The sequence below is a fragment of the Tetrahymena thermophila genome (assembly GCF_000189635.1).
Source record: "Tetrahymena thermophila SB210 genomic scaffold scf_8254597, whole genome shotgun sequence".
NCBI classification, from domain to species: Eukaryota; Ciliophora; class Oligohymenophorea; order Hymenostomatida; family Tetrahymenidae; genus Tetrahymena; species Tetrahymena thermophila.
In genome coordinates, this window is record NW_002476368.1 from 243,746 (window position 1) to 263,717 (window position 19,972).

At 22.7% G+C, this 19,972-nt stretch overlaps 6 protein-coding genes across 6 annotated transcripts; 1 reads left to right on the top strand and 5 right to left on the bottom strand. All coding sequences in view use genetic code 6, as the record gives it.

Annotated features, from left to right (window-relative positions):
- Positions 1-803: 803 nt before the first annotated feature.
- TTHERM_00343960 (chitinase-like protein cluster protein) lies at positions 804-2,903 on the bottom strand (the record flags this gene model as incomplete). The annotated part of the gene is made up of 1 exon (XM_001018441.2): positions 804-2,903. The coding sequence occupies exon 1, from the start codon at positions 2,796-2,798 to the stop codon at positions 804-806; it is 1,995 nt and encodes a 664-aa protein (XP_001018441.1). The 5' UTR covers positions 2,799-2,903.
- Positions 2,904-3,619: 716 nt separating this feature from the next.
- On the bottom strand, positions 3,620-4,246 carry TTHERM_000343968 (transmembrane protein, putative; the record flags this gene model as incomplete). The annotated part of the gene is made up of 1 exon (XM_012798215.1): positions 3,620-4,246. The coding sequence occupies one exon, from the start codon at positions 4,244-4,246 to the stop codon at positions 3,620-3,622; it is 627 nt and encodes a 208-aa protein (XP_012653669.1).
- Positions 4,247-4,277: 31 nt separating this feature from the next.
- Positions 4,278-4,511, top strand: TTHERM_000343969 (hypothetical protein; the record flags this gene model as incomplete). Its single annotated transcript, XM_012798216.1, has 1 exon — positions 4,278-4,511. One exon carries the CDS (start codon positions 4,278-4,280, stop codon positions 4,509-4,511), a length of 234 nt encoding a protein of 77 aa, XP_012653670.1.
- Positions 4,512-4,961: 450 nt separating this feature from the next.
- TTHERM_00343970 (type I phosphodiesterase/nucleotide pyrophosphatase) lies at positions 4,962-6,823 on the bottom strand (the record flags this gene model as incomplete). The annotated part of the gene is made up of 2 exons (XM_001018442.2): positions 4,962-5,095; positions 5,266-6,823. 2 exons carry the CDS (start codon positions 6,821-6,823, stop codon positions 4,962-4,964), a joined length of 1,692 nt encoding a protein of 563 aa, XP_001018442.2.
- A 2,312-nt stretch (positions 6,824-9,135) lies between these two features.
- On the bottom strand, positions 9,136-13,821 carry TTHERM_00343979 (voltage and ligand gated potassium channel protein; the record flags this gene model as incomplete). The annotated part of the gene is made up of 5 exons (XM_001470808.1): positions 9,136-10,705; positions 10,997-11,776; positions 11,876-12,047; positions 12,100-12,246; positions 12,429-13,821. 5 exons carry the CDS (start codon positions 13,819-13,821, stop codon positions 9,136-9,138), a joined length of 4,062 nt encoding a protein of 1,353 aa, XP_001470858.1.
- A 1,311-nt stretch (positions 13,822-15,132) lies between these two features.
- TTHERM_00343980 (cation channel family protein) lies at positions 15,133-19,751 on the bottom strand (the record flags this gene model as incomplete). Its single annotated transcript, XM_001018443.3, has 5 exons — positions 15,133-16,615; positions 16,853-17,638; positions 17,728-17,899; positions 17,970-18,116; positions 18,341-19,751. 5 exons carry the CDS (start codon positions 19,749-19,751, stop codon positions 15,133-15,135), a joined length of 3,999 nt encoding a protein of 1,332 aa, XP_001018443.3.
- Positions 19,752-19,972: the final 221 nt, after the last annotated feature.

The following is a 19,972-nucleotide window of genomic DNA, read 5'->3' on the forward strand; positions in this document are numbered from 1 at the left end:
AGTTAGTTAGTTAGTTAGTTGTTTAATCAAAATTAAATTAAAAAATTTTAATAGTTAAGTAAAAAAATTAATAATATGTTATTAAGTACAAAATATTAATTTGTAACTTCACAATTCCAAAATTTTGTTTTGTATAAAACTAAAACCAGCCAAAGAATTTATCTATATTTATTGATTGATTCTTATCTAAGTTATTTGATATTTATTTTACTTGATCAACTAATATTAATTAAAATAAAATTTTATTCAACAATATTTTTAATTTAGACTCTTATCCTTTCACTATTTCATCACTAAAAAAATATATAAATTAATATTTTTTTTAATTTAAAGTGTAAAAAAATAATTATTTTTTTGATAATTTAAGATATTCATGTCTTTTAATTTTTACTTTATTAAACTCATTTTGGAGTCTTTCTTAGAATTTTAAAATTAAGATAATTTTTTATATGAATATTAACCTAATTTATTTAATATATTAAATTCTTAACTTAATGATATAAAATTAAATGTTTTTGTGCCATTTATTATTTATTTCATTAAATTTTAAATGTTACTAATTTTACAAAAATAATTTTGATTTATTTGGTAAAATTTGTGTTTAAAATTATTAAATCTTTTATTAAATTTTTATTATTCGTTTCAAAAAATCTAAATTTTTCAATCAATTATAAAATGAAATTTAAGTTTATTTAATAAAAATAATTGTTAAAATAATTATAAAGTCTTTTTATATTTGTGAAATAAAACCAATTTGTATGTTATTTTAAATAAATTTATTGCATAATTACTTTCTTAATAAATCATTAATTATATCCTATCAAAAATTAAGTCAAAAAAGGACAGCTTGAATCATTTTAATATTAATTTACAGAGTATCCAAAAATAATTTATTGTTATTATTCTTTTTAAGTTTTTTTAAATTAATTTCCTAGTTAGACAGGATTAATTTATCCTGCACTTTAACTATTAGACTTGAAAATAATTTTATTTTGTGGAATTTTGCAATCTTAAATGATTTCTTTATAAATAGATAACTAATTAAGCTAACCACATTAATGATCATTTAACATTTCTTAGATTTTAAATTAAATATCATAAAAATCAATTAAGTTCCCTATTTATGAGTTTATTAGCCAGTATCCTCCTTAAGGATAACTTTACCTAGAAAAATAAGAGGCTTATGCTTCATAAATGATGATCAAGTTCCTATTAGTTAGATTTTATTTTAGAGTTTTTGTAAAATCAATAAGCCAAGTGGCTCCTTTTCCTGTTCCTATTCCATGCTCATCTTCATAGTCTATGCAAACCCCATCTATGAATGGTAAAAAATTTAAATACTACACTAAACTAAGAGCTACAGTTGAGGGGTTTTTACTTGTTGGAAATTCAGAACTACCAAATAATCTAATAAGAAGCTTTTTTGAATTTTTTGAGAAAATTTATTTTAAATATTGTTGTACTTATTAATTATTTGAACCAAACTAATTGGTTCCTAAATAATTGTAAATATTCTAATAAGCATGTAGAACATCTAAACCCTATCCACTTGAAACCCAAACATTCATGATTAATATATCATAAAGAGAATTCCCTCCGAAAGAGTCAATTACGGTTGGTCCCCACCATGATTTCATTTAAGATATATAAGCTATCTTGGATAATATTTTATTTTAAGTGTGTAAATCACAAAAAACAGTTTAATTGTTTAGTTTACATAGGTTTGACTGATTATTAAACTAATTAGTTTAAAGAGCAATTATGTTTTTATTTGAATTAGGATTTGTTAAATTTTAATAGATTTGTTGTTAATAGCTTCTATCTTGATTATTAGTATTGTACTATTAAATACTATTTTGACTATCGTTTTTTATGATATTGTTATATCCTTCAAAGAAAGAATTTATAAAAATGCCTTAGCTATCGCTTTTCAGTTGCCAAATAAAAAAAGCAGGGACTTAAAATTGTAGATTTATCTCAGCATATCTAATAATTTTCCCAAGATCATATGGATTTACATATCCAGTGTTATAAACATCTTATTTTGTAGCTGGCTTTCCTAAAACTAATTTCTCAATTGGAATTTAATTAATCTAAATGATTTCCCTGTAAGATGTTTCTAAAAAAGGCGGTCCACTGCAAACAAATAATTTTTCAAAAGAATCATAAGTATTTGAGTCACCTTAATTGTAGAACTAAATGTTATACCAATCTATTGAATTCCCTACTTATTTATGCAGATTATAATAACCTCCTCCTTAGTAGTACTATTTAGAAAAATATGGAGCTTATGGAGCATGAGTAATTATGTATTTGTTTCCTAATCTAAATCTTATCTATTATTAAAATGCAATCAACCATTAAACTCCTGTCCCATTTAAGATAGCTTCATTATCTTCATAATCAATATCAACTCCATCTATGTAAGGATTGCTTTTAATCCAATCAGATAGCTTATTAGCTACATCTAGAGGGTTTTATGAAGTAGGGAAATCAGTACCTCCAAATGCAGCAATAAATAACTTCTTCTGTTTCTAATGAAATAAATCTAAAATGTTCTTTTAAACTTCAGAATTACTGCACCCAAATTACTCTGTGCCTAAATTCTAGTAAATAGTCTCATATAATTTTACAGCATCAAATGCCCCTTATTAAGATAACCAAAATGATAAAATAATTATATCATAATTAGAATTCAAACCAAAACTATCATATATAATATCTGCTCCCCACCACTTATTTACAGAGTTAATATAAGCAATGCTTCTTTTATTTTTATGAATAGTCTACTAATCCATTTTAAAGAATTATCGTTTATAGTCTATCCTTATAAAAAGATTTTGTTCTGATAAATAGAAATTAGTAAAATAAATGAATTATCTTATATATTTTCTTTTAAAATATTAGAATATTCATCAGACTATTAAATTACATAAAACTGATCAGAAAGAAGTGTGATAAAAATAATTATTATTTTAAAGTAGAAATTGAAAATTTATTTTATTTGAAGTAACAATACAATAATCAAACAAACTTAGTTAAATTTCACTGATTAAATAAGTTTTTAAATTTCTTAGCCAGCCATAAAAATATGTTTAATTATTTTAAAAAGATGTAAATATATATTAATTTACTCAAAGTGATAGTTTTAGTGAGTAAACTTTCAAATATTTTATAAAAAAAAAAAATTAATTTATCATTTAAATATATCGAAAATGTTTTAAAAAAAATTTAAAACTTTCAAAATTTGAGAAAAGGTATTAAATATCATCAAACATATATTAAAATTTGATATAAACAATGAAAAATTAGAATGATTAAAATTAGCTTAAAATCATAAAAGTAAAATGAAGTATTGCTGTAGACACCTACACAGTTGGTGATATTTTAATTTCACGATTAACTCTTTTACAATTTAAAAATAACCAATTTTGATAATGAATAGAAATAACTTTATTATAAAAAAGATAAATGAAAATTAACATTAAATGATGTTGAATTAATTTGTAAAATGATAATAAAAAATAAAAAATTTTTATGTATGTATTAATATCTAAATAAAATTATTTAAAATAATTCATCTACAAGAATAAAATAAATCTACATTAATCATAAACTATCATTTGCAGGATTAAAATATTTTATTATTTTTTTCATTATTTAATATTTCTTTTTTACTGTAAATATAGGAGTTGATTGAAATAACAATAAAGGAGAATATAGCATAAGTTGTTGTGAACAAATAGTTTGGAATGTAAAAATCTTCTTGGTGATCATAAGGGTCCAAAATATCTCTGAAGTCGGATGCTATTATCCCAAAGAACATGTGAGATAAATAAGCTAATGAATAAAGATTTAATCTTATAATAAATCTGCTATTAAAGCTAATTTAGTTTGCTATTTGATTGTTTTAGGTCATTTCAATACTTAAACTATCATTAGGTACTTCTTCTAATGATGATTTACTATTGAATAAGTATACTTCATCCTCTTTATATGATTCACGATGATTCTGAGATTCTTATGCTTCAAAAACTGCTAAAAAGACTTCAAAATTGTTTAAATTTTCGTAATCTCCATTCATGCATCTAACAATATAAGGAATTAAAATAGGCGTAACTATAAAATAGTAAAGAGTATTAACAACTCCATTAAAAATTGGAACAAATAGGTTTGATTCATCAAGGACACCTAATTAAAAAACATTTGCATGAATATCTTCTAAGTATTCTTTATGACCGCTCATATAATAAAAAAAGAATGGCATAGAAAAAAGAATGCTTGATGTAGATATCCATGAAATGAGTTTGAGAGAGACTAAAACTTGTAAGAATGTAAAGATTATGATGAAATACAATGGTACTTAGATCAAAGAATTTGATTCCAATATGCATGAAACTCCCACAGTAAAACTTGACATAAAGTAAAGTGCCTTTAGTGTTGGTTAAGTTTAAGGTAACCATCCTTTGTAGAAACAAATAGCTTTGAGGATTTCTACAGCAAGAGTATGATAAAATGCTGATACAGGAAGAATTGTTATGTAGCGATTAATATGTAAATAATCCCATTGACATAAGTAAAATAATGTAATTGAGAAAATTTGAGCTAAGTGGAAGTAAGCAAAAATAATTCTCAGAAGAATATGAGCTTTTTAGTGTACTTAAATAAATATTTTAGTAAAAATAAATATAAAGAACAGCACATAAGTTAGCAAAGGCATATAACGCTGCATATTAGGAGTTTAAAAGAAAGAATAATATTCGTTATCAGGAGGATCTTAACTATAGTAACGACAAAGGAAAATCAGAGAAGGAATTAAAAGTATTTGAATAGCAATATAAAAAAACGATTTAAAAGATTCTACTTTTCCAGTGTACTTTTTGAAGCATAATAAACAAAATAGTACCATACATATTTTCTAGAAGAAAGATTCATAAAGATAAACTGTTATATTATAAAAGTCATTAGATGTTCTAGTCAATATGAACAGCACTATAGCTGATAAGAATATCAAGCAATCGATGATGAAATCTAAACTTAGGTATTATTTCATTTATTGAAGTGAGCATTTCATGATTTTGATAAGAAATTTAACCTTGAAAATAAAGATAGATAATAGTAGAACTAAGGATAAGCTTGCAACTAACAAAAAGAATTTATCGCGCAACAAAATAAAATTAAATATGACAGCTACTAAAATGATTATATTTAATAATGCCTTGACTTTTAGTAATATGTTTTAAGAAAATAGAGCAAAGATGTTACTAATCTAATCATTTTTATTTGAGATTATTTTTAAAGTAGCAATAGATACTATAATAAGGAAAGCAAGAGAGAAATGAATAATTAGTCCTAATAGCATATAATTTTCTTTTATTTCCTAAAAATCTGTCTAAATTACATTAGCTATGCTTTATGAGTATTGATGGCAGAGCTAAATAAATTCTTTCAGCTTAGCTTAATTTACAACTGTATTTCCTTTTTTAACTTCAAATAATTGTTTATACTTAGCCTTAAGATTATCACCTAATTTATTTATTTTGTCTAGTTGTTTTATATTACCATCGAACGAGTCGACTGTATTCTGGAAGCTATCTAGAACCTACCTAAAATTAGTATAAAAATTATTTGCTATCACAAAGTCATCAACAAAAGGCTTGTCCAAGAAGAAATCTGGCTAAATCATTGCTATATTGTTAAATGGGATAGGGATACCTAAAATCATGCAATAAGTAGGTGTAATATTAATTTAGAAAGTATCAGTTCCAATTAAGAATTCTCTATCCATTTCTTGTCCAATGTCTTTCTTTTATTTAGTAATAAATTCAGTTTTGGAGTAACCATATATAAAAGAATTAGATTCTTCTAATGTGTATCCTCCATGGCGGCCATACTTTTTGAAGTTTAAACCGTGATCTGAGACAGCTAGAATAACTTAGTCAGTATTCTTTTTGGAGTTTCTAACATTATCTATGATATTTTTAACAAGCTCGTTGACTGATTTGATAGCTGAAACAACTGCGTTATCATATGTCCTTTATAAGTGACTGAAACCATCAATAGCTTCAAAATGAAGCAACATAGTTGACCAGTCGTCATACTCTAACTACTCTTTGGAAATGTATTAGTATTAATCCATATCACTTTGGAGTTTCTCATAAAAGTTAACTTCTCCGACAAAGTGTGATCTATCAAATATATTGGGATATAAATCGTGGAGAGAGTGAGTAGCATAGCATACAGCTTTTTCTCTTTTTTAGCCTATGAAGGGATTGTTTATTTTAGCCTATCTAAATATATTGTCAGATTTAATTTCCTTGCTACCTAAATTAGATTTTAATTGATCGTAGGTGGGAATGTTGCCTTGCACAATAGCTTTAATTCTGGTAGATGTATAAGTAGGTGGATGAGCAAATCCTTTAAGAAGTACAGTGCTGTTGGGAAATTCATTAACAGTGTTTAAAAATACTTAGAAGGGAATGTTACGTGATGGAATGTATAATGAAGGATCATTACTACCTGCTTATTTTTACTCAAACTTCTTTTGTTATTCTTCTTCATTGACAACGTAAGAATAGGGAAGGCCATCAACAATCATGAATAAAACTTAATCTGATTATGTAGGAAACCATTGTTTTTCATAAATAGCTTTTTGCTCGGAATCTTTAAAAATCATTTCGCTGACATACGGATTAGCTTTACTGGAAAACTCATTAGAATCAGCAGCAGTAGAAGTAAATCCATAAAGGAAAGTTGATGAACCAATTAGGTATATAACTGTTATAAATAAAATTAAACAATAAGGATTATTGCCAAGACTCATTTTACTTTCACCTAAATAAATTTGTTTAATTATTTTGAATATTATTAATTTATCAAAAAATAAAGGAAATTGTTTTGATTTCTTAAAAACTCCTCACGCTCAACTTAAAGTAAAAAAAATTTAATTTTGGTTTACTTTTAATACCACAAAAGCAAAAAAAATAAAATAGAACAATATTTGATTTGTATCTTTTAAAAAACAATCAATAAGAAAGAGAAGAAAAGTCTCTGATTGATTAATAGATACATCATAGTTTAAATAATAAATCATTCATTTTAAAGAAAATAAATTTATTTATAAGAAAAGAAAAAATTAATATAAATGTATTGTTAGTTATGAAAAATAATAATAGGTTTAAAGAGGATAACGCTAAGTAAAATAAAATTTAATAATTTACAAATCATTTAATTTTAAATCCTTTTAAATATTACTCTTAAATAAAATTTTTTAATTATTTAATTTTTCTTAAATTAGGACTTGATTATTTTGGATTTTTTTTAAGGACTCTTACCAATATTTATTATCTGGTATATCTTTATGTGATTTAATTTTCGCTTTTCACTTGCTAAAAAAAGTAACATTTAATAGATTCTAAAAAAATTAATTAATTATTGATACTTTTTAATTTAGTAACCTCTGTGTTATAATGAAGAAAATTGTAATATTTAATAAAAATATGTTTGCATTTTTTTTAATTAAGTTATTAGTAATAAAAAATTTAAAAATTCGCAATAAATTTACAAATTAACAAATAAAGTGCTCAAAGATTTTAATAAAATAAAAAAAAGAATAAAAAATATAGAAGTCCATTTATTTTTAATTCATTCCATATTTATTTTTTTAAGCAAAAAATAATAGAAAAATCTTGTATCAATGAGTTATGATGCTAGATTTTTATAATCGCTTTTCTATAACAGCATCTTTATTTAAAAGATAATTATTAAAGAGTAATATGTTGAAAACATTCAATATTAAATGCTAAATTCTTATATAAAACAAACACATTAGGACTAAAAATTTTTGCTTACAAAAATAAGGGTTTAATTATTTTTCAAATTAGATCACTACTGCTTTTTCAAACATAAGATAAAATCAAATAAGAAAATATTGATGATATTAATAAATGTTACTGCTATAGTAATAAAATTTACATCAAGATAAATTTACAAATCTGCTCAATCAAATTTGAGTGAAGAAAGCATCCCAATACAAATCTATATCAATATAAAAATAAATATAGACTTATTATAAATTTTTATCTTTTAAAACTTTTCATATATTACTAGGTGTTTTTAAATTCAAAAAATAAATGTGATAAGATTAATATTTTTTAGATTTTTGATAATTCCATATTAATTTGATTTAAGCGGAAAATAATAAGTAGAAAAAACATTTTTTAAAAGTATCTTTTATTTATAAAAGAATTATTTTCAAAAATATCAAAGAGTAATATTTTGAAAGCATTTCAATATTAAATACAACATTCTTTTTTACAATAAACACATTAGGAATATAAATACTTGTTGACCAAGATTATGGTCTTAATTTTCAGATTGGATCATACTATTCTTTTTAAAACAAGAGATAATATAGAGGGAGAAAAATTATCATATAACTACTACTACTATAATACTATTTTTCATTTAGTTTAAATGTTTAAATGCTATTTTCTTGTTGATAATTTATTTGATTTTTGATTTATTATTTATAAATTACTTCATTTTAATTTTTTCAATTACTTTTCTTATAAATCTCTTTATTTTTAATTCAAAAAATAACTGTGATAATGATAATATTTTTTAGATTTTAGAAATCTCTACACTTGTATCTCAGTAAATAAGTATTTAAATAATGCTTTATTATTAAATAATATAGTTAGAATGCTCATATCTCCTAAAAAATATTACCAAACAATTTTGATTAATTAATAGCTCTTAATTAAAAAATATTTAAATGAATATCACCTAACTATACCAAGAAGTAAAAAAAATAAGCATGAGCAAAATGTTCAGTTCGTGTATATATATATCTATTAAATGGAATAAAGAGAGACTTAAGAATTATTTTAAAAGAAAAATTATCTTTAGAAGATTTCACCCACCACTCATAAAGTTTATTCTAATTTTACTTATTTTAATTAATTTAAATAAATTATGCATTTTAGATAAATCTCATAATACAATAATCATTTTACTTAATATTCCCGTTAAAATTAAAATAGATTAATTTATTTTTTTTTGATATAAATTCAAATAATATAACAAACTTTACACAAAAATAGAAATATTTTAATTTTGTCATTTTAAATAAATTCAATTTTATAATTTTGACTAGGTAATATTATTTGTTTTTTCTAAGTATTTAGGATAGATGGAATCTGATAATTGTGGAACTCCATAAGATAAAAAAGTTGGTTTGTATAATTCATAATTAATACCAGGGATTAATCCTTTAGAGTTTTAAACATCATTTTATTAATTTCTGATGAAATTACTAGATGAACAAGGATATGGACGTTTTCCTTTTTATCCTAGTTACCTATTTGATTTATACTTTTTATTCCTTTTGTGCTTTTGTTACATAAATATGAAATCAAAATTGTTATGTGGGAAAAATTTTTTATAATTTTTAATTCTATCAAAATTTTCAGTAATTGATTATAAGTTTTTTAGATTTGGATTTTCATTTACATTAACAATTTGTTTAGATTCTATGTAGCTATCTCTTTGCCTGTTCAAGAATTTAGATATTTTATCAATCAATTCTATTTATTAGAAAGAATCTACTTGACTGCAAAGATTAGTTTTAGAAGCTAAATTATTAATAATTTAAGGCAAAAGCTAGAGGTTTTGATTCATTAGGTTAGAATTAGCTTTTTTAAATATCGAAGAGTTTTGAGCAGTTAATTTTTTTTAATTTTAAACTTGCTAATCACTTTCGTCGCTACTCACGTACAAGTTACTCTCAGCAGGTGTTGTTTGAATTATCTCTTCAAGCTTATTAGTACTATGTAAAAATTCAAAGTTAGAACTACGCTTTTCTTATGTATTTAGGTTTTAATCTTGCAATTATGATTTAATTTATTCTTCATAAACCATATTATTGCTATAAATATGATCAGCATTGTTTGTTGAACCTTAAAATTTTATCTGAATTGGAATATTTTTACTTTTAATTTTTTGCTTTTCTTCAATTTTTTCCAAATAAATTTGACTAGAAAGATCTCTGTTAGACTAATCTTAGAATTTTGAATTTACAGATCTCTGCTTATTTTCGTTGTAGTCGTTATAAGTTGCTTACAAGTTCAATTCATCTTACTACTTTTGAATTTTTTCAATACTTTATCTATTTTATTTGTCATTGTAAGTTTCTAAATAAGGTGCGCTTTTGTGTTAATAAGGGTCTTCTTATTAAATAATTTAACTCTAAATATAAGTAAAATTATTTAAATGCAGTTGATTTTTATTGATACTACTTAACTCACTATTTGTATTATCCAAATTTTCTAATTCTTTTTAACTACAATCTTGTTTGTTTTCTTCATTCATGATAGAACTCAATCTTTTTTAAGATTTTGGAGTTTTACAGCTTATCTTTCTTGCTTTTGAATTTTTAATCTTATCATTTTACGAAGAAGTTTATTTATCTAGCTTTGGTTAATCTAAATCTTCTTATATTTCTTATCTTGAATCTAGATTTTGAAATGAAGTTGGCTAAGACTAGAATGTAGATTAATATTCTTGTTGGTATTACTTCTTTTTCTCAGATGTAATTGATAGCAAGTCTATTTCAGACTGCATCATAATTTACGCATATGAGTTATAATTTTGCAATTTCTCCTTCAAAGTGCTACAAATATTCTTATTTTATTTAATGTACAATCTATTTATTAAAAAACAATTTATTTTATCATTTGCAATCAAAATTTTTTCCTATTTATTTTTATACTTATTAAATTAAAAGTAAGAAATATTTATTTAGCAAATCTAAAGAAAATGAATTAATTTAATAATAAAAATCTAATTTTTATAAATTTTTTATTATAATTATGACGAAAAAAGCAAAAAAATTCAGCATAAACCTGGCAGTAAAATTTACGCATATAAAAAAACTAAAAATCAATACTGTGTTTTTCATCTTGTAAAAATTAGATATAAATTAATTAAGCTTTACCTTGGATTGTATTTTTTTTAAATCAATTTTCTTTAAAAATTTGTTGATCTTTCTTAGAAGATGCTAAAGTTTTATTAAAGATTAATAAATTAAGCATCAAATATTTGATGTATGTAAGGGCAATTTTTAGCAAAGTGTCCTTGAGTATTACAAGCATAACATTGTAAATAAACTGAAGATAGGTCTTACTGGATTCGAATTTATTCCTCTAACATTTTAAAACGCTCAAAATCTTCTTAATTAATCTTTATAATGTCTAAGAATTTCTATTTCTCTAACTTGTAAAGGGTAGATAAATTTACACTCCTAGCACAGGCAGATCTGGCCAGTCCTGAAAAAAAAGAAATTTCTCCAAAAACTTAATTTTTTGTTAGTTACTTTATCAAATGAACTTTATTTTTACAGTTGTTAGTACCTCCTTGATTTTAAGTTTGTGTTTAATAAATTTCTATCAAACCACTTTCTATAAAATATATTGATTAATCTTCATGATCTCCTTCTTCAAATATAATTTCATTAGGGGAGATTAAGACCTCCTACATGGCAAATAGTAACTTTCTTATTGTCTAATGTGAGAAATTAGCATTGAAAATAGAGTAATTTTTAAGGATTTTAGTATTAACTTCTATTGTTATTTCATCTCTCAATTTGTTTGATAGTGTTTAAAATATTTAGTTTTCTGCATTCTAATCTCTGTCTTTTTACTCTTCAGTTAAAAATTAAAGGTAATGTCTTACTCTACTTTAAAGAGACATATTAACGTTTTTCCTATTCAAATATCTATTTATTTTATTAAAAATATTAAATATCTTTTAGCAAAATAAATTAATTAAAATTCAATTTAAATAATATTTTATTAGGAATATTGGTACAAATTACCTTTAAATGGTAGTTATATTTTCATTAAGCTGCTTGGAGGATTTTTCTATTTCCTAAAGTATAAACCCAATATTGTTTATAGAATAAGCAAACACGCAACTAAAAAGTATCATACTAATTAAAATGAATAAAGCTTCAATATCATTAGTTGCAGAAATATCTCCATAACCAACTATTTAATAGAAAAATTATAGATTTTTTTGAAGATTTAAATTCATTTTTACCTGTAGTCATTGTTGTTATTGACCAATATAAAGAATAAATATATTTTTAAATTTAGCTTAGATCTGTGAAACCATATTTATCCAACCAAGAGTTAGCATATCCATTATTTTGTTCATATAAACCTAAACAGTACCAAGCAATACAAACTATTAAATTTAATTAATTTATATATAAATCCTTATTTAAAATGATTTAAAAATGAAATAAATAAAAAGCAAATAATTTTTAATAAAAATTTCATTAAATAAAATTTCTAATTATTATTTTAATTGATAATTTTTGAACTTTATTTTTTAATTTTGATATCAAAAATATTTAATTTAATTACCTATATGTGCAATAGTAATTACTCCAAGCAGTTAATTGAATAATTTTAAAATATGCTTCTGATTTTCTTTTAAAATGAAAACGTAGCTAAACCTGCTTGTCTTAGAGTTCAAACCATTTAGCTTAAGAAAAATAAGTACATTATAAGAAAATGTACTAAATTTATTCTTTGGGTTATAAATTAAATCATAGTTTGCTATGACGTTAGAGCCTATTACAAACAAACATATTGCATCAGTAAAAAATATATGTGAGGAGAAATATTTTTAGATTATTTTTTTTCTATTTATTTCAATGGCATCTTTGTTAAAGAATGCGGTGTTCAGATTAAGTAAAAAATCTAAGAGAAAGACAGCAAAAGGGATCTGAAAAAATAAATCAACAAATTAGATATTTTAATATTCTTAATAGAAGAATATTAAAATGGAATAAATGAAGAGGAATATATATGTGAAAATTACTAAAAAAACATCCCAATAAACCCTGAAAGCTTAGGTGGGCATGAATACAGGAAGTGGAATCTTTAATTTTGTTATGTAATTAAAAAAAATAAAAATATGATGTATCAGTTTTCTTTTAATTTATTTTCTGTTGTAGTAAGAAACATCATCAAGTAATTTGTATTAGCAGTCTTGCAAAGCACTCATTTTTCTATTATTCATTCTAAATTGAAGTTAACTAATGAATTTCTTGACATGCTTGTTGATTATTTAAATTTTATTCATCTGTTTATTTATTACGTTGCTTAACATAAATGAAGCCTTTTCAGAATTCAGTATACTCTTTTTACCCATTTCGCTTTTCAGCTAATGAAATTGTATGATAGATTAATCTTAGAAAGTTGCAATTTTATTAGTTTTTTAATTGTTTATTTTCAAAACCTTTTAGGAATTCTATTTTTCTTTTTATATTTTACTCATTTATTGGCTCTCAAGCTCTTTTTCCTTATTATTTTATTCATTTTGCGTTTCTATTTTACTTTTAAATTCATTATTCAATTTGTTTTTGTCTAATTTTGTAATCTACTCATTTTGTGACTCAGATCTAGCTTTTTCATTTATTTTGTTTTCATTCCCTACTAAAAATGTATTCGATGTATTGAAAATGCTATTTTTTTTAATTATTTTTGCATCTTCCTGCTTTTAAAAGATTTCATTTTGAACATTTTGCTATTTTGATTCATGTTTGGAATTTTTTAAGAAATCAATAGTAGGATTTTACTATTATTCTACATGTATTTGAATAAACCCCTCCATGCATGATTAACTATGAAAATCTTCGTCTCCTTTTAGGCATTTAACTATGCTTTCATTGAACAATTAACCTTACATCGATCTATCAAAGTTACCATCTGAACTCATTGATAGATTTATCTGAAACTTACTTTATTACATCTATCCTGATCCAACTATATGTTATTACTATTAATTAATATCTGTTTTATCTATCGTTTATAGTACTTTCTAAATTAAATTAAATTCTTCTTTCTCTTTATTAAGTAATTAATTTAATAGCTTTTGCTTAAAAAATCAAATGAAATGTAAGTGTTCATAATTTTAATATTTCTTTATTAGCTAGACTAATTTTTTTATTTATTTAGTAAGTTAATTAATAAACCAGTATTACTCTAAAAATTAATATTTTTTTACCATAAAATAATAACTAGATAGTAAATATTAATTTTTTCAAAACATATATTAACATAAAATTAAATTTATTTAATCAATTAAAACTAATAAGTCTTGCCACATTCAAATAGCAGATTTTTTCATTAAACAACTCATAAAATTATTAAATGAAATTTAGAATGTCACTAAAAAAATATTATTTTAAACTCCAAAAATCTGAGAATTAACTATTTAAAAAATTAATATTTTTATGTAAAGTAATTTTATTGAAATCATTAAGAAATTCAAAATCTATTAAAAATTTTTAAGTACATTCAAAATAAATTTTATTTTTTTATTAATTGGATTTGTTTTCATCAATTTATAAAATAATATTTTTTTTTGAAAAAAATTAAATTATATTAAATTTTCAATAATGATTTGATACGATGAGTTTTACCTGTCTGCATATTTTAAATTTGTCCTTCCAGAGCATACTCCATTTAACGCTTATCTGTTAAAAAAAGGTTTACTTTAAATAAATTAACTATATTTATTGATATTACGATTATTTTATTTTCTTTAATTTTTAAAATATTAAATAAACAAAAATTAATTTACTATATTAAAAAATGAAAGTCTTTAAGTTTTATTAAAAAATATCATATAATTCAGTATCTACAAAAAAATTCAGAATTAACTTAATCACAATTTCTAAGAGAAATTCAGTACCATTGATGAAAATATATGAACATAAAAGAATTAATAAAAATAAGCAATAAGTTTTTATTTTCAATATCTTTGTAGTATATATCTTTTTATGTATTCAGTATTACAAATATTTTAACTATATAAGCTTCAATTGTAGTAAAGAAATATTATTAATAGAAGTAAAAACCATTTGCAAAAGAAAGTAATTATTTTAATTTGATATCAAAAACAAGTTAAGTGTGTAAAAATTGATAATTTATTTTATTTTTGAGGTTTGCTTTAGTATAATTTTTACAAATGAATGTTATTTAAATTATGATCGCTAATTATATTTAAAATAAAAAATAAATAAATATATAAATAGATATATATTTCTATAACATAAAATCAATTTTATAATTATTTCTGTGTTGTTTAAAACATTTTAGGGTAAATTGAATCACTTTTTTGTGATGTACCATAAGACAAAAAGGTAGGCTTGTAACTATCCAAATTTATTTCTGATTTGTGTAATTTCTGTAATAAAGCACTAAAGAATAAAGATTTTCTAAAGACGCTGAATTTTAGAAAAATATTTTTTCTTTTGCTTTTTGGAAAAGAAATTTGATTTTTTTCAACTTTATATTTCTTTAATGCAAGTAATTTATTAAACTTAAATTTGCTGAATATGCTGCTAAAATTGTTTTGAGGAAAGAATTTTCTAAACTCTTTTATCATTTCAAAGCAATCCATAGAAAAATAGTTGTTGGTTTAAATATCATCTAATTTATCATCGTTTTGAAATATTTACCCTCCTCCTTAGGTTTTAATTATCTAATTGAGAATATCTTATATATCATTTTAAGTAAGCTATGCCCCGTTTCTCTACTATGTGATGTCTAATGCAATAGTCTTTTGAATAACATTTTTATCTTCTTGAAAATCCTTTGCATCTACTAACTTTAATGAAGGTCCATTTAAATTCTTGATTGTGTTATTCTAATATATCAATTTTTTATTTTGTGTTATAATTTGTTGGTTTTGATTTAACTCTGAGTCGTTGTTGCAATATAAATTTCCTGCCTGTAAATTATCGTTTTTATGGAACTCATATTGATTGGCTTCGTTTAACTAACCAAATTAATTATTTCCGTAGTTATTTATCTTATGTATTTCATCTGATAAATTACTATTATTTTAATTAATTATTGATATTTATATAGTCATCTTTTTTGTTTTTTTCCTTAACTTCTTTCTTGCATTTTCTTATTACTTAACAATTTCTTATTCTGGAATGGTTTATTATTTTTAGCCTTAACTTTGGTGCATATTTTACCTACTCTAATTTTCTAAACTGCCTTAATTTAAATATGAATTTTAGGCATCTTTTTCTCTTTCAATACTTTCTCTCTTCAAGCTCTCAAATTATTCAAATTCTTTTTAAGAACTATTAAAATTAGAAGAAATTGACTTTGACTTTTGATAACCTTGACACTTCAATTAACTCATATCAGAATTTAAAATAGACTCTAAATTATCTACCTCTATGTCATTAGTTAGTGCTAACGGGCTTTCTTCTTTATTAAGTTATTTTTAGCTTTTGCTATACGCTACAAGCTTTTTCTTTTGCTTTTTTTGTTTTTCTAATTACTTTTTTGCTTGATCTTTTGAAGAACTAGAAGATTAATTTGAGTTCATTTTCTGATATAAATCAGAATTTTTTGTAGAATGGTTAGAAGAAGTCTCATAATCTGATTCTGATTTTTGAAGATGCTCATTGTGATTATATATATCTAATTCTGTTTTAAACATAAGATCTGTTTAAGAATTAAAATCCCTCAAATTTTGCTTCAGTTGGTGGCATACTATTTAGTTCTCTTTAATTTATAATCTTTTTTTTGTAATTAAAAGTTATTTTTTTTTCAAAATAAATTATTTAAAACAAATCAAAATCATTTTTTCAAAATTAATATTTTATAAAACAAAATAAAAGTTGATTTTTTCAAAAACTATTAATTTTTAGAAAAAAACCTTTAAATTTTTTATTCTCGTTTAATTTTTTTCTATAAAATCCATTAAAAAAAATAATGGAAATTAAAAAAATTGCCAATAATAATTTAAGCAATACCTGGGATTGTATTTTTTCTGCTTTTACCTTCTATTCACTTAATAGTTTCTATTTTGAAATTGGCTAAAATTATTCTTTAAAATGATAAATTATGAATCAAAAATCTAATGTATCTTTGGACAATTGCTTGCTATATGATCTTTTTATTTGCAAGAATAGCATTATAACTAAATTGAACTGTAATCTAGTTACACCTTTATTTGTTCTTCTATCATTTTAAATCGTTCAAGGTCTTCCTAATTTTCTTTAATAAGTTCAATAAACTTGTTCCTATTTATCTTGTACAGAGTTGATAAATTTATGCTTCTTGCACATGCTTTTCTGAACAAACCAGAAAAGAATGAAATTTCTCCAAAGAGACTATTTTTAGTTAATTACTAAAGCATATGGACTTTATTATTACCATTATTATATTTTTTCCCTTCAATATGTGGAGGATGTAAAAGATATATCTCAATAATACCGTTTTCAATTAAATAGAGAGACTAATCATCGCAATCATCCTGCTCAAAAATAATTTCATTAGGAGAAACTAAAACTTCTTCCATGATAAATACTAGATTTCGAAGTGTCTTCTAAGAAAAATTTTCACTAAAAAGTGAGTAATTCTTCAAAATCCTAGAGTTTATTTCAATAGTAACTTCATCTCTCAATTTATTAGATAAAATTTTAAAAATTTAGTTTTCAGCCTACTTGTTTCTGTCTTTCTATTCTTCTGCTAAAAAAGAAAGGTAATGCCTAACTCTGCTTTAAAGCTACATATTTACATTTTTTCTATTAAGAAATCTTTTATTTAAAATAAATATTAATTATTCTGCTTACTTTATATTTATTTTTGTAATTCTTTTATGGATAGGATCTAAATAAAAAATTACCTTTAAATTGTACTAATATTGTCATTCAATTGTTTAGAAGATTTTTCTATTTCTTATAAAATAAAACCAATATTATTAACTGAATAAGCAAAAACACAACTGAATAAAATCATAGTTAGAGATATAAATGCAGCTTCTACATAATTAGTAGCTGAAATGTCGCCATAACCCACTTTAAAATAAAACATAAATTTATTTTTGTAAAAAGATTTTAAAAAAAGTATATATATATATTTATATACCTGTAGTCATCGTTGTAATAGACCAATATAGAGAGTATATATACTTCTCTAAATAACCTAAGGTGTCAAAATTGTATTTCTGTAACCACGATACAGTGTATCCATTTTAAATTTCGTATATTCCTAGATAATACCATGCTAAGCTTACTTATTTTATTAAAAATTAAAGATAAAAAAAGAGTTCTTTTATTTTGTAGAATTTTAACTGATAAAATAATATATTTAAATTTTACAAAATAACACTAAAAATTATCTTAAAATAGTTTGTAATTTATGATGTCTGCCTAAAAAATCAGTTAAAATTTCCTGATAATAAGCAAAATTAAAATTTATTTTAAAATTAAGATTGAAATGATCAAAATCAAACTTACCAACATGTGCTACAGAGATAACACTAAAAAGCTAATTAAAAAGTCTCATTATGTGCTTTTAATTTTCTCTCAATGTAAAAGCGTAGCTAAACCGCATTCTCTTAGGCTGTATTCCATTTAATTTTAGAAAAATAAGCATGTTAACTGCTAATGTACTGAGCTTATTGTTAGGATTATAGACTAAATTAACACTTTAAAAAATAACTTTAGAACCCATTACAATAAGGCAAATAGCATCCGTTAAAAATAGATTAGAAGAAATGTATTGCCACGCTATGTATTTGCGATTGACAATAATCATATCTTTATTAAAATAAGCAGTATTAAAATTAAACAGTACGTCTAAGAGAAATACAATAAAAGTGTACTTAAAATACTGTCTTATTGTATCAGTATCTTATTCTTCTTAGTAAAAAAACATGAGGATAGAGTAGATATAAATGAAGCAATAGGTAAAAATAACTTAGAATATATCCCAATAAACTCTTAAAGTGTCAGTTGGCATAAAGACGGGTATTGGAATTTTAAACTTTGCGGCCTAGTAAATTTAAGCAAAAAATCTATTTAAAAGTCTTTTTTACATAATTTTATTGTAAAAGTATGTGCAATCATTTAGTAACTTGTATTCATTTTCAGCTAAATCTTACAATCTCCTTTTCTACATCCTAAATTTGAGGAACAATATAAAATTTTTTACATGCAAATTTATTCTTTCAACCCTATTGACTGAATTTCCAATTACTTTATTAATTATATTTGCAGCTTTTTCAAAATTTTGTAAACTTTATCTTACTTATGGGTTTTTATAAGTTTCTTGAGTTACTCCATTTTTGGATGTTAATTATTCTTATTCTTATTGTTCGTCTTCTTTTATTTCAGATTATTCTACTTAAATTTTATGATCATTATTAATGTCATGAATCTAGCTTGATTCTAATTATTCAGAATTCAATTTCTTATTTCTATTCTGAAAGCAATTATTTTAATTAAAGCTACCAAGAAAATCATCTTCTCTCACTATGTTCTACTTCTAATCAGATTAGCCAAATTCTACTTTAAAAAATTATGAAATACTATCAGCGCTTTCACTAAAGTGCCTTTTTTGGTTTTTTAAGCCATCTTTTTGCAATGTCTAAAATACTATATTCTTTTCACTTTATGAAATAATATTATTATTATTATTGAGTTAAACCTTATTATTATTTTCATAACAAATTAATGAATTATTCATTATTGATGTATTTGTTAATCCTTCGTCTCCTAATAAATTCTTAACTGAATTATTGATAAACAGCCTCCCTTAAAGAGAAACATTTTAAAAGTTATTTTTATCTAAAGAGTTGTCTATTAAATTAAAATTCGAATTCATATTTTGAAGGTTACTTGTATCTGAATTTTGCTTTTACTTCATACTACAAATTAAAATGATAATATAAGTATATTTTGTGTGTTTTATATTATTTCTGTTTCCTTAATTTATATAAAAGATTAATTACTACAATAAAATTTTCTACATAAATATAAATTAAAGAGATAATAATTATTAAATTAATCAAGAAGAATAAAAAATACATTATTATATTATTTTAAATGAATTAATACATATATCTACTTTCAATTGTATAGCATTAG